Genomic DNA, 15771 nt, shown 5'->3' with positions numbered 1-15771 from the left:
GACAGATGGAATACAGTACAGTATTGGTAAGTGCACGGAGATGCACTTTGGTAGAAGGAAAAAAAAAGCTAGACTATTTTCTAAATGGGCAGAAAATTTAAAAATCCAAGGTGCAAATGGACTTGGGAGTCAGTGTGCAGGATTCTGTTAAGGTTAACTTGCAGGTTGAGCCAATGGTGAGGAGGTCTAATGCGACGTTAACATTCATTTCAAGAGGATGAGAATATACAAGCAAGGATGTTGTGCTGAGGCCTCACTTGGAGTATCGTGAGCAGTTTTGGGTCCCTTATCTAAGAAATGATGTGCTGACATTGGAGAGGGTTCAGAGGAGGCTGATTCTGGGAATGAAGGGTTGTTGTATGAGGAGCATTTGACGGCTCTGGGCCAGTACTTGCTGGAATTTATAAGAATGAGGGGAGAATTTCATTGAAACCTATTGGATGTTGAAAGGCCTAGATAGAGTGAATATGAAGAGGATGTTTCCTGTGGTGGGAGTCTTGGACTAGAGGGCACAGCTTCTGAATAGATTTATTATGGAGATGAGGATTTTCTTTCACCAGCAGGTGATGAACTCTTGGAATTTGTTGCTGCAGGTGACTGTGGAGGCCAGATCATTGGGTGTGTTTAAGGCAGAGAATGATGGGTTCTTGATTAGTCAGAGCGTGAAAACTTATGGGGAGAAGGCAGGAGAATGGGGTCGAGAGGATAAATGGATCAACCGTGATGAAATGGTGGAGCAGACTCAATGCACTAAATGGGCTACTTTTGTCCCTATCTCTTATGGTCAATAATTTTAAGAATAGCCATGAACCAAAACTAAATAAAACACTTTGTTATAACATTGCAAAGCACAACTTTGTCATGCTATGTTTATAGCAACTGGACAGCAAACACCTTAGCCTAAGATTTGGAAGCAGGGATGAAAACAAATTGACCTCTGTTTCCCAACTGAAGATTTCATGTGATGTGAAGATATGCTGCCGATGTTGAGGAATGTGTTGCCCCAAGTAACAAAACCCAGAATAAGAGAAATCTTATCCCTTTGTAAAATAATTAAACATCACATAACCTTGGCGTATTTTCTCTCAGCTACAAGGAGAGCAGCTTTGTACACAGATCAGGCAGCTTGCCATCTCGTGACAGAGGAAACGCTGCATTGCACAGGATGTCTGAATCAAAAAGGAAAAAAGATTTTTTTTAGACCAAATGAAGATGTTATATTTACTTGTAACTATAGAGCAGAGATGAATGATATGATAATACTTTAAATAATCCCTTACACTTATGCTTAATGTATCTTTTAATGATGTTAACAATTTTGTAGTCAGTTGAGCAAGGAAATGTCTAAAATTGCTATTGAATAATGAGACAATAGTTTTGGAAATATTTTTCAGCAACTTTCGTAATTATTATAACTCTCATTACAGTAACTAGAACGGTTTGTTGACCCTATTTGTTACTTCCATTAATGTACACAGTTATAAATATGTATGTTTGGACAATATATTTCATTCAAAATTACTTAACTGCCCCTTTGTCTGAGCACTCCGGGGATATTATTTTGCATCACTCAGAAAGAAAATACAAGAGTTCAGAAATTTACTTGTGCCCAAATTTGGTCTGCTAAATTTTGACCAAATACCAATCAGATATCACCAAACAAAAACAAAATTGGGACATCTTTGCTCTGAGATGTCATGATTTATTGTTTTTGAGAGTGTACACATACACCTCATCATCACTATTGGCCACTGAACCATGAGGAATGGATCAGCATAGGCTGCAGCAGTTGTGATGGGAAAGCAGCAGCAAAATGGGGAAGGGGACATCACATGAGAGGTCGGAAATGTTAGAGGAAGGATAGGTGGGCATTCTGAGCTGTGCAGGGGGAGGGCTGTGTGGTAGGAAGTTAAGCAGATTGGAAATGACTCAAGGACTCTTTGTGTTGATGTTCAGTAAGGCAAATCATGAAGGATGGAGCAACACCTAGCACAGCTTTTATTGGCGATGGCCAATAATCAACCAGCAGTAGCTGGTACAACTCTGACAGAAAGGGTGTCATATGGAACACAGTTTCTTTCAAATAACATAGACACACCTGTACATTCTATTAATTTCCCAAAATAGAATAATGGTAACTATCAACATACTGTCATTGGTCTACTCTTTGCATTTGATAATCAGCTAGAATGAACAAATAATCAATGGATATGAACTTCATCTATCCACAAACTTCCTTAACCTATATGAGCTCTTCAAATGCAGTGACCATGTTATTACTTCTGGTGTCCACTTACGAAATCCTCAAATCTGATGATTTTCTCCTCCTTTAAGGTGATCATTTTCTACTCAGTTCCAGGTAACTTGTGACCCCTTTCATTGTCTTACACAGCAGTAGCTAGATCATGGGGCTGGTCCTGTAACTCAAACTCTGGCTTATTTTGCACATTGTTATTGATTACAGTCTTCTTGGGAGACACATGCATGTCAATTAACTTATAAGCATCTTTTGGGACCCGCCTCCTAACTTTTCACCATATAATTCCTGTCTTGCAAAACCTTAACAATCTCTCCACAGCTCCATCTTGACAATCCCTCCATGCCCTGCTGATCAGCCAATTTCACCTTGAAGCCATTTCTCCTTTCTGATTCCTCTTCCTGCACCCATCCCTTGCTAGTCAGTTGCACCGATCTCCGTGTCTACAATCAGCCACGATTTGTGCCTCACCTGAGAACTCTTTCTTTTGGAGTCTGAAGCAATTGTGGACAAAGCCTCACAAACATTTCACCTAATGTTGCTCTTCACCCCAGAACTATGTCTCCACACTCTAGGACAACATGTGAATGGAACTCAGTATGGTGGACAAACTCAGTAAGCGTTTTGGAGTAATCTTTCAGCATTTGCAAGAAAGAGTGAGATTTAGTGAGCTCTCTAGTATCCAATACAGCCTCTGCTTTCTCTTCTTCCACCATTGCTTAAGATCATACCAGCCAGAGTAGTCAATAACTCAGCTTGTCTCTCAAATAAATGCAAATATTGACTTTGTGTACAAAAATGCCACACTATAAATTGATGCAAATATACTTGTAATATGCCAAAAGCCTCTGCAGCACCAGTGTACAGTGGATTTCTGCCCTGCCAATATATGGTCTGTGTACTCAGCCCTTCCCCTTCAATGTGGGCCATCTCATATAATTGACTGCAGTTGTTTATATTACTTATAATGACCTTGAAACAGACTGAGTACGACAATTCATTTTAGTGTGTTGGATCTTTCTAGTGTACTGCTGTAAAATGTTCCAGTAGGGAGCTGCTTATCGATTGTGTGGGTGGTGACATCACAGCAATTGATCCACATCTGCCGCAACCACTGAGTATTATTTTAACGTGCCTTCAAACCTTGGTGACCTAAGAATTTCATTAATAAGTAAATCTGACCGTATGGAATAGCACAGCAGACGACGAATTTGTGAAACTGCTTCATACTTGTGTATGGATGTAGATTCCATGATGAAACCATTCAGCTTATCTCCTCAAACGTTGAGACCTTGGTGTCATATGCTACTGTATGAGTTATCTCATCACTTGTCCCATTCACCAGACCATTTCTCCTAGTGCCTACTCTTATAAAGGTCTTGAAATTCCACTTCTTTGCCAATATCTTTAGCCTGAACAAAAGTTTATAACCATGTTTTTCTGTCTGGTTGCATATGCTAAATCTTGTAACTCTTAATTCTGAAGGTGCTAGTTGAACTATTGCTTCAAAGCTTATACAATAGCTCTATTGAAAACATCAGCTGTGGGTAATGGAGCTAATATTTTTTGGCCTAAGGCCTGAATAGTATATTTTCTTTTTTTGCTGGTAGCCGTGTTCATCTGTTCTTTGTCCTCTCCCCAGATGTCAACAATAGTACTTGTTCTTAAAGACATAACTGCTTATTTCACATTTAGAATGAAAGGCTGAGATACCTCTGCAGCTCACACTACATCTACAATGTCTAGCAGCTGCCATCATCACTGTGCCATCCAAAGAGCCCAGCTCTCTGTTACTTCACACTTAAGTGCTTTTTGCTTCTTCCTCAAGCATCAACACCCCAAACACATTTCTATGTAGCATCTTTAAGTGCTTTTGGGTGGTTTTTGAAAAAGCAAAATTAAAGCAGGGATAGAGGTACATATAACACTTCCTTTATTAAAGTTAGTCAACCTTTATTAAAAGCCATATGACGTGGGTATGTAGTTTCTTTGAGAGAAGTTCTGTAGACTGCAGTGGTTGAATGGCTTCTTGACTTTTCCAATATCTAAGATCAGCATATTAAAGCTTGTACTTTTATTTTTGTTCAGAACATATCCTTCCTCACTAGTTACCTTGTGATTTGCTGAATATCACAGATGAATAATATAATGTGTTTGCATATATCACCTATATTTTATATTTTGGATTTTAATGCGTGATATAAGAACCGTCATTTAGCACATTTTATTCTTCAGCTCTTAAATTTTCAAAATAATCCTATAATCTAAATCTTGCTCTAACTTATCTTTAATTTGTTCAACAAAGACCTCAGTAAAGGTCAGTAATGTGGCAACCTCACATCTAGCCTCCTCCTCCCCCGACACTGCTCAACAGACCATTGACCATTCTTCATCTCTCTTTCCCCAGAAAATGTTCAGACTCTAGATTCTCCAACAGTCTAGGGTCTATTGATCTCATCCTTGGATATTCTTGTTGACTGAATGTCAAAGAGCCTGAAGTTCCAAAGTCCATGACTCTGAGGAAATGACTTCCTTTCTCATTATCCAGATACTTTTCGCCAGCAGATGAAACCTCTTGTCTCAATCCTGTCAACATTTTTCAGTATTTTCTTACGCTTTAATGAGATTAATTTTTAATGTAATAAACTCAAATAAATACAAGTTCTTTTATTTGATATTAGCATGCCTCTGAGTACTTCAGATATAGAGCAAAGCAGAGCGCTCCTCTGTAAGTGAAGTCCATGTTTAACATGTTTGCATATAATAATAATTTAACTAAATTTTTAGTCATATAGAGGTTAAGACAGATTTCTGTGTATGAACTTGGGGTTGTCAGCTCTAAATTAATCTGTCGCTGTCTAAAGGAGGCACGAGCTTGTATGTTTTAATTTACCTCATTGCAACCTACTGGACATGTTTCCCAATTCATTTGCTGACTCAATGAGAAAGGCACCCACATTAGCTGTGATGCAACCAGTCAATATAGTTTCTACCACACATCTATTGAAGTTTGGCAGAGTTTGAAATGCTGAAGCTTTGCAAACTTCTAAGAAAGTAAAGGCAGTGCTGTGCTTCAATTATGTGCTGAACCCAGGACAGATCCTGTGAAATAATAATGCTGAGTAATTTAAGTCTGCACCTCTGATCCCTGAAAAGGACTGGCTCATGGACGTCCATATTCCTCTTCCTGTCGTCAATAACCAGCTTGGTCTTGCTGACATTGATTGAGAGGCTGTGCTTGTGGCACCACTCAGATATTTATAAGCTGATTTATCACCACCTTTGATTTGGCCAATGATGGTGATGTTGTCTGCAGACTTAAATAAGCCATTGGAGCTGTGCTTGGCCTCACAGCCATAAGTATAAAGCGAGTAAAGCAGAGGGCTAGGCACACAGCCTTGTAGTGCACCTGTGCTGATGGAGATAGTGGAGGTGTTGCCAATCTGAACAGACTGGAGCCTGCAAGTGACGAAATCGAGAATCCAGTTGCTCAAAAAGATACTGAGGCCTTGGTCTTTGAGCTTATTGATTAGTTTTAAGGGGATGATAGTATTGAATGCTGAGCTGTAGTCAATGAAAAGCAACCTGATATATGTATCTTCACTGTCCAGTTGTTCCAGGGTTGAGCGAAGAATCAATGGATTGGCACCTACTGTTGACAATAAGCAAATTGGTGCAGATCAATATTGCTCCTTGGTTTGGAGTTGATATGTTTCATCACCAACTTCAAAGCACTTCATCACAGTAGATGTAATTGCTACCAGATGATAGTCATTGAGGCAGGTTACCACATTCTTCTTGGGCACTGGTGTACCTGTTTGAAGCAGATGGGTTCTTCAGAGTGCCAAAGCAAGAGGTTAAAGCTATCAGAGAACTCTCCAGCCAGTTGACAGCACAAGTATTTGGTACTCGGCCAGGTGCACTATCTGGGCCAGATGCTTTCTGTGGATTCACCCTCCTGAAGGATGCTCTCACTTTGCCCTCAGTGAATGAAATCACAGGGTTGTTGGGAGTTTGTGAAGATGCCTCCATGTTTTGATGGTCAAAGTGAGTATAAAAGTCATTGAGACACACATACAAAATGCCGGAGGAACTCAGCAAGCCAGACAGCATCTAAGAGTCATTGAGATCATCTGACAGCAAAACCCTGAAGTCATCTGTATTGCTTGGTTTCACTTTGTAGGAGTGATAGCATTTAAACCACTCCCCCACAGCTGTTGACCACCCTTCTGTGATTTGTTTGGTCTGGAATTGCTACTTGATGTGTAAGATGGTTTTCATGAGGTCATACCTGGACCTCTAGTGTTTTACTTGGTCACCAGACCACTAGTGTGTTCCTCAGCAGATTACAGATCTCTTGTTTGATCCGGGGTTCTGATTGGAGAAGACTCTGAATGATCTTGTGGGGACTCGCTTGTCTCTGATTGTTTTTATAAAATCTGTGACAACCGTTGCATCCTGATCAGATCCTGGCCAGAACATGGCCTAGTCCACCAACTCGAAGCAGTGCATGTCCATTGTCGTTCCCATGTCTTTCTCTTGCTCCACTGCATTCAGTGATTCACCAGTCCCTTGCTCCTATCACGCACTCAACAGGCCTTCACTCAATCACACTACCACTGCGTTGCACTGCTCGTGTTCAAAGCAGACGGACCAGGCGCATTGGTGTTTTGGATTTGAGTCTGGTCTGATAAAACATTTCAACTTGTGTCAGTGTGGACTGTATTATTGAACATGTAAGCTGCTCTTTATCAAAGGCAAGGGGTGTGCACCATTGCAAGTCATTTCACCTTTTCAATTAATAACTCCAAGTTGGATTGCTGTGGAAAATATTGTGGATACTTGGATAGAAATAAAATTTTGTACCTCATTTGATGACAGTGCATCCTCCTCCATCTATATACTACTAAAACTCTCATGCTCTGTCTGTCTGTTTGTGACCTCCAATTCACGCAAATGGTGTATTACAGTGGCACTTTCTTTTGGCTAAATCGACTTAAAATGCGCTAACTTACAGAAGGAGGCAAAGTGCAGGGTTATATATTCGTATAAAATTGCTCATTCGCCACAATCAACAGCCCCGCTTTCACCCGAGAGCCGATCCACCATCATGGAACTTGGGACGCGACACCATGACGCGTGCGCTTGGCCAGCCTCAGCAGCAACAGCAACCAGAGCAAAAGGGCAGGGCAGCTCTATTTCGATTCTCTCAAAGGGTGCCCCAATGGGCCACCCCGTTGTCTAGTCCTTAATGTTAATGTTCAGGCACCTCGACCTTCCCTCCTCAGAATCCATTAGTGTTGTCATAAAACTTTCAAGACTTCTTTCCTACCACAATTATACGGCTGCTATAAATATTTCTTCCCAATACTTATTATCCCTCACTTGTTTTCCCTGGGGCAGTTAAGGTTGAGTATTTCAATTCCACTGGGGATGAAATACACACTAATGAAGTTCCCTGTCTCTGCAGGTTCTGTCAGTGCACATCCACAGAGAGAAGACACAGATAGTGGCAGTTCCACCTCACCATGCCAGGCAGCTGGAGGTGTAGCAGCAAATAATACAGATAACGTCCTGCAAAGGGGAAAAAAATGCAGTTAGTATTCTGTGAGCAGGATTTCTTGACTTTATACTAAAGTCCTTTAAACTGTTGAGAAATCCACAACTGAACGAGCAAACTGATCTAGTTTCTTCATGCAGCCCTAACTGATCTTTCCTTTAGGACCTTGTCAATAACCAGAGCACCTCAAATGTTCAGCTGCCTTATGATGATGCAGTGTTTACCATCACACTACACACTAGCTGGGCTCAGGGAGAGGAAGAGGCATTTTAATGTTTTGAAACTGCTCAGGAGAGAGCTCACTTAAGGACAAGGTCCTTTCATGGTTTGTTGTGAACAGAGTTAAAGGCTTAGTGCAAACAATAAAGTGGAGAAATGTGCTTGCTTTGTACAGCAGTTACATTGCACGTAGAAAAGGTTACCATGGAGTTGGTTTCTGCACTGGCCTCAAAACCAGAGGTGATTTACACATTCAGAATGCAGGAAGAACTCAGAAGGTTTTGTATCATTCATGAAATGGAAGAGCCTCGCCCTCAGCCCAAAACATCGACTGCTTGTTCCTTTCCTGACCTGTCGAGTTTCTCCCACATTTTGTGTGTGTTGCTCTGGATTCCCAGCATCTGCAGAATATCTTGTGTTTATATTACTATGTTCTGCTATCTGCACTCCTGCAGATAAAAGAAGTGCTGAGCCTCAACTTCATGATGGTAGCGGTAACACAGTGGGAGTGCCATACGCCATACTTTCTCCCTGTCCACATGACGGCCTTCCTAGCCCGTCACAGGTTCTGTCCAACTCAACCACTTCTCTGATTCATGATGGATTAATCTGGCCGAGGTTTCCAAACTAATAAATGAGCTGTGTAGTGATTGAAGAACAAAGTATATGATTTTTTGTGTTTTGTTTGACTCTGAAGTACTAGCCGGGAAACCAAACACGAGCTCAACAGTGTCTCAAGAATGGGCTGTTCAAGCATATATTTGAGGGGCAGTGGCACTGAAGGGCAATGAAGCACAAGCTTATTATTACATGAGTGGAAGGTATAACTATCAGCAGGTTATTTTGTACAACAAAAGAATAGCAAACATTTTAGGGGTTTTCTGTCTTTGCAGATTATTGTGGATTTGTATTGATTTACTGACTCCTGTTTGGTAAGTGTGGTGGTGAAATTGCTTTACCTTTGTATTGTTATGACAATCACGCTCAGGCAGGTGTGTTCCTGCCTGCTTCCTTTTTATGTGTATTTAACATAGGCTGCTCTGTCTACTGCCAGTCTGTTAAAAAAATTCCAACATTGTGCTGCCCTGTGTTAAATGCCTGTCGGATAACCACTGCCTTGTCTTTCACCCCTAACAGAACAAGGAGTTTGTTTGTCGAGGACATGATTACGAGAGATTGGAGGCTTTCCAACAGCGAATGTTGAACGAGTTCCCACATGCAATTGCTATGCAGCACGCCAACCAACCTGAAGAGACCATTTTTCAGGCTGATGCACAATGTATCCTTAGAACTGCCACTGGCCTAAAGTGGATCCCAATTAAACTTGCATGGGTTCTGGGCTAACCAGTAGTCTTCTTCAGTTTTATTAACTGTTATGTGTAAAACAGACATGTTTTTACACCAGTCAGTTTGGATGTCTATGAAGATAAATGATTAGACTAGGGTTAAACCAGTGGGTTGTTGGCAGCATGGCTCAAAGGGCTGGAAGGGCCTATTCCCCACGCTATCTCGAAATGAATAAATATCTGGAAGTGTCTTCAATATTTATTATTTTGAAAATTACCTTATTAATGGATGCATTTTTTATTTATAGTATGTTTTACTACAGTCAGAAGTCCAATACAGCTGCTGTTCACATTGCATGACAAGATTGCAGAAGCCTGTCAACTCAAATAGTTTTATCAACAAAAAATGATGACAGGAACTGTCCATAGAATTATTCCTGCTCAGTGTTGTTTTGTATTCCAATATTGAACGTGCTGGCAGACTTGAGGTTATATCTGACCCACTAGCACTCCTATTTGTTCATGGTGATCCAGGCTGGATGTGAAGGCTGATCGAATTGACCCTTGACCCCTGACCCCCAGGTCATGTCTGACAGGCACATGAGATAAATTTAAGGACAGACCCTCATTCCTGTCACTGGTGGATGCACGGATCTGAGGTTATCAATATCATCCTGAAAGTTCCTTCCCAACATGGAGTAGGAATCAGTCAGACCATCCCAAAAATCAACTTGAATGTTGCACTTCTTTGAGAAACCTTGAATGCTTTACTTTGTGGACCTGGTCATCTTTTATTATGTCAAAGCTTGGAACAAAGAACCTGTTTCAGGAACCAGGCGTCACAGACAAGCGATATGGTCTGTCCAGGGTAGCTGACCTTGTGTAAGAAGGGCTGTAATGATGGGAATGCTGGCCTAGGAGAGGACAGAGTCTTTCATTCTCTTACCCTTTCAGTGAACTTAGAGAGGTTTATAGAAATGGCATTGGTGATATCTTTCCAATGCCTTGAGGTGCATACTTTAGGTTGTACAAGTCCTAGAAATGCAGAGGAGGGCAGCAATCACTGTTATCTAATGGGACTATGTGTTTTGGGCCAGATCAATGATCTTGATCTTTAAATTACCCTTTGCCCCCATTGTTCAAATACTGACGGCGTTGATGAATATCTTCATTGGTGTCTGTATTCACTGAGATTAAGCTGATCCTTTTAGAATGGATCAGTTGAAATGAGATACGCTGATCTTCTGGAGGCACAGATTGTGCCTTGTGTTTCAATAAATTCATGCAGCAAATATCTGAGTGTATTAGATATTTGAAAATGTAATCAAAGAAACAGAATATGACAAATCATAATCATTGCACTTTTTTGCTGATCTATTTGGAGGGAATTCCAAACTACAGTTGACAAGCGTGCTTTTCTTAAATCGTGCAAGGACCATGGTTTAAATTGCAGTGGTATTTGACAATCTGTGCAAAGAGTTTTAATAGGAAGCATACTGGTTATGCATGATGTATTTCACTAGTTTGCTATCCAAGGCTGAAAAAGTTGTTATTTCTAATTTGATCAGAATTGCTAAGGTCTGTGCTATTTCCTGAAAAGTGTACATTAGATCTGTTCTTAATCTGTGTATCATTACAAACATTGCAATATAAATAATACAAACAGATGGCAGGCACTTCCTGTTTGAATGACACATCATGAGATGTCATCTCTGGCAAACGAGCTTGTTAGGAATTTATGTTCCCTTGCGGCTCTTTATCTTTCCCACCCCTCCCCCCAATCTTTTCTTCGCCCCCTCCTCACCAAACTCCTTGCCCTTCTGTATAATAGGCCAAATAAAAAGCCATACACATTGGATCTCTCTCTCTCTCTCTCTCTCTCTCTCTCTCTCTCTCTCCCCTTCCCCCTCCCCCTCTCCCCCTCCCTCCCTGTCTCTCTCATCTGAGTCAGAGAAATGTAATTGAAGCATCAGCTTGTTACTATGTTGTTCTAACTGTCAAATGTCTCAGGCTGCATCACAGGAACGTATGGAGTTGGAACCAAAGAACTAAAACCTTAGTCAAAGAACTTTTCAAGAAACTTTTTAAAAGGGTAGTAATGAAAAGGGGAGATGTTTAAGAAAGGGATATCAGAGGTAAAACTTTGACAGCTGAAAAAGGAATCAACAACCAGTTCTGGAAGGAAGCCGGAGTTAACTTGGAGCCAGGGGAAGTGAAGCTGCTTCTGATCAGATGGCTACCATCTGATAGATAAGAATGGAACTAATCAAGTTTGGTCTCGTCGATCTTGAAATTGTTGGGGGATATTGAAGGGTGATGATGTGCTAAAATTAAAATCAAAGTCTGCAGGCTGGTCAAGAGGCTGAGAAGTGAAAGTGAATCGTGTGATTTGTAGCTTTGAGTAGTTTCCATACATATGACAGATGAAGAAACTCAAAGGAACTTGGACAATATCTGGATCAATAGACATGAATTATCAGAGACTTGGGAGAAGGTGCATAGGTTACTGGAAAGAGGAGTCATGGATGAATTTCATTTCATGGGGATAGTGATACTTGCAGAGTAGTGGAAGCATTTGCAGTAGCTGAGTCATTGCCTGCAAAAGTATGTAAGGAATGCAGTTGATGCAAGTGCGGGAAGGAAATCCAGGCTGTCAGTAAGTTTATGGGGGAATGAGGGAATAGGCAGAGGAAGCTCTTAGACAAGGTGATCTTGAAAAGTTGCGCTGGAAGATGAAAGAAAAACTAGAGAATGACCAAGTTCCATTTTTTGGGCTTCGTGGACCTTAATAGATTGGCACTAGGCAAAGTGAAGTGCTGGAGGCAATTCATTGGCTCTTGCTTTTAAAAAGGACAAAGATTTCCAGTGTGGAGCTGAATAGACTTCTGCATTGAAAAAAGTGCCAAACGTCAGGCAGCTGGGCTTTTCAAAGCACTCTTGGAAGTAACTTAATCCCTTGCCTGCCCATCTACCGAAGAACAGATGCAGAAGTAGGATGAGGATGAATAATGTGAATTACTGTTGCATTATTTTTCCTAAAGAGAGTGACAATACTAGCAATGTGAATGTTACTATCTTTTTGTGACTGGCATATTTTCAATTTATGAAACATTTTACAGTTTTATTAAATGTAATCTATGGGCAAAATTTTCTTTGCAGCAAGCATTGAGTACAAATGTTATTTATGATGAGACTTTTTTCATAAATCCTGGTTGTCACTGAAATTAGCTTGCTTTTATCAGCTTATTCTATCAGGCAAGTTAACTTACTCATATTAAAATGAAAAAATGTAAGGTGGAAGGTGCGTGTGTTATTTTTTGCAATGCTGGAATAAGTTACTTTCCCCTAAGTTTTTCCCACTCGCTATAGGTAAACCCAGCTTCATTTACATGCTCTGTCAGCAAAGCAGTTTGACAGTGAGAAATTATATTGTCATTCTTCAGGCCTCAGCAACAAAAGAAAAATATCTTTCCAAATTAACATTGCTATTGTCTTCAAGGATAGATGGCCAAATGAATTTTGTATCTAACTGCTTGAATAATTTTAATTATGCTTTATAATATTGGATTAAGTTATTATTAAGTCAGTCTGCCAGTCAAATACTCAATCTATTAAGGCATGCAATTCTGTGAGCATCAAGCCTGAATTACAATTTTGAATCAACAAGGACTTATGACTCCTTAAATTTATCTTAAAAATCTGATTTTCCTTATCCCCCAAATGTAAATATTTGGGAACAGGATGCGAATAGTAACTGGAGCTTGTGGCTCACTCTATCCATTAATTTAGTTCAACCGTGAGTCATTCAGTCTTGACTTGGTTTCATTGACCAGCAGTGGGAAAACGAATTTGTGGTTATTCGTGTAAGGTAGCAAACAGCACTGGATGTGATCCATCTGGTGAACCCAGTGAACCTTGGAATGTTTCTAGCTTTCCTTAAATAAAGTAAGGGCAGCCTTGCCTTTTTATAGCAAAGTATATATGTCAGGGCTTCTCAGAAATGGCAGAATACTCATAATACTGTTGTTTGAATTGTGCAACTCCTGGCATCATTCTGCACCCTATTTCAGAAACTGACTCATTAGCCCCAAAACATCACAATTAAGATCGTTCATCTCTAAATCTTGCTATGGTTTTGTTCCAGCTGAAAAATATAATCGTCTGAACCATTTCCCTTCATTTCATAACTAGGACAGAGTTTTTCTTTGTATTGTTTGAAAACTTGTATCAAATTCTTTCCATTTCTCTTTACATCTGTTTGATGGAACTTTAAAAGACTGCCACAAAATATTAGTAGTGGTATGTTATGGCTGCAAAATGATAAAATGAAAACTATTTTAATAAATTATGATTCGGCTTTTATTGTAAAATATTGACCTGCCAACAAGACTACTTGTTGAAACCCCAATCAGTAAAATTCATATCCATGTAAAGGCACTTAGCTTAATTGGATGTAGGTCATGAACATCCATAGAAAAAGTACAACTTTATTTTGAAGTTTGATGACACAGCAGTGGAACATTTTGTCACAGCTAGCTTGATTCCATCCAAACCAAAATTAAAGCAAAAAGTTAATGCCATGGTCCATAAGAAGTCCAGACAAATAAATGTATCCAGATTCTATTGCTTAGGGATGCTTGGTATGTTATTTTGAAGTATTTTTCTAACATTATACATGGCTATTTTTGTATGATGTCCTCCTTCTAAGATGATATTTTCCTAGCAAATATTCCATAAAATACTTTTCAAAGGATCTTTTAGTAGCTCTTGCCCTTTTAATGTGTATGTTCAAAGTGTATGATTTTAACTACGTAATGCTGAAACTTAATTTTAACTGTCTAAAATTCCATCACAAGCACAACCACTGAACATGCAATTTATTTCCAGTATGTCCTGTTTCATTTCAAGTGTAGTGCTTAGGTTAAATGTTTAACTTCTGAACATTTTGTTGGAACAATTTCACTATCTTTTTACCTGTGTTCACAACTGGCAATCAATTATTCAGCTTCGAGCTATATTCTTAACTTATAACATGCAGACCTGCAGATTTATGCAGTAATTCCCATTCCTGAGAATCATGATATACTGCAGAAAGAAACTATACCTGATCATATTAAGAGTTTTTATAGAGTCAACAACATCTGGCGGTTCAGATATGACAGGCCATTTCACAAAGGAATCAAAGATAAAGAAAATGAGTTCAAGGTATGTCTACGTGTATGAAAACATGCAAGATTTGGAATAATGATAATTTATCATTGAGACCTTTGCTTCAATCCATGTTGCTTCAGTTTATATTTTAAAAAAGTAAGGAAATAGGGGTTCCACCATTTATCTGTTTCTCATTTCTTGTCAGAGTTTATGGGTTGAGCGGACGACGTTGACATTAGTTCAGAGTTTACCAGGTATTTCCCGCTGGTTTGAAGTGGATCGGCGGGAAGTGGTGAGTTCAAAGTGCTTGTTGAAAATTTGTTGACTGCAGAAGTTCTGCACCTTACAAAATTGAGATTTCTTTACATTAAAGTAAACAGAAACTAAGTTATTTAAAGTTCTTCACAGATCGTCTTGTTTGTATTTCTTTTTTTTGTAAGGAACTTAGCTAATTTGTGTAGAAAATCTGTTTCTAGGTTGAAATGAGTCCACTTGAAAATGCGATTGAGGTGCTGGAGAACAAGAACCAACAGCTGCGAACCCTAATCACCCAGTGCCAGTCAAGGCAGATGCAGAATATAAACCCCCTGACCATGTGCCTCAATGGGGTCATCGATGCAGCAGTTAATGGAGGACTTGCCAGATATCAAGAGGTAAATTTAGAAGGATTTGGGAACTGAAGACGACCCAGGAAGTTAAATAATTAACAAGATAACAGATTTCCCATAAATTTACTATCAGGAATGGTAATAATACTTCAATGCTTATGATCTTCATTTTATCAAGCTCTTCTTTCCTCCATGCACAATGGATTTTACCAGAGTATCCCAATGGTTAAAAGCAGCTGAGAAGAGTCTGTGAATTAATTGTTAAAATTCTGAGCCTAACTCCGTAACAGAAGCATTAACTTGATTGCAAAGCCCATTTTTATCAAAATGATACACTAGAACAAAACTAAGAATGATAGGAGCATTCAACATATAAAGTAGATTTAATGTAGAGAGATAAACATTGTTGTGTCAGATAAAGGGAAGTGAGATGATGAGCTTTCCTAAGACAGAGAGGACAGAGAAAAAATATTTGGGAAAGTACAGACCAAAGATAAAGGTAACAATTACTTCATGAACGGGCACTTGGAACAAACTGATTCAGAAACAATCTGAAATATAACAAATTTAAGTAGTGTATTTGAAGGAGAAAGGTTAGATAAGCGTGTACTGTACCTAAAATTATAAATAAGAAGTCCAGAGGATTGTAACGTGCCTAATCATGAGACCAAATGCAAAACACTAAATTGG

The 15771-nt window shown here is 39.5% G+C and overlaps 1 protein-coding gene across 1 annotated transcript in view; it reads left to right on the top strand.

The window, feature by feature from the left end:
• dock4 (dedicator of cytokinesis 4) overlaps window positions 1–15771 on the top strand; it is a 370374-nt gene that overhangs the window by 289056 nt on the left and 65547 nt on the right. Inside the window, exons 39-42 of the mRNA XM_059978246.1 lie at window positions 9174–9315; window positions 14361–14527; window positions 14679–14765; window positions 14950–15126. Of these exons, the coding sequence (XP_059834229.1) occupies window positions 9174–9315; window positions 14361–14527; window positions 14679–14765; window positions 14950–15126 (573 nt within the window). The remainder of the gene's footprint in view (window positions 1–9173; window positions 9316–14360; window positions 14528–14678; window positions 14766–14949; window positions 15127–15771) is intronic.

The sequence above is a fragment of the Hypanus sabinus genome, chromosome 8, assembly GCF_030144855.1.
Source record: "Hypanus sabinus isolate sHypSab1 chromosome 8, sHypSab1.hap1, whole genome shotgun sequence".
In the NCBI taxonomy this organism is placed as follows: domain Eukaryota; kingdom Metazoa; phylum Chordata; class Chondrichthyes; order Myliobatiformes; family Dasyatidae; genus Hypanus; species Hypanus sabinus.
The sequence above is the reverse complement of the archived record's forward strand: the minus strand, read 5'-3'. Positions and strand labels throughout refer to the sequence as shown.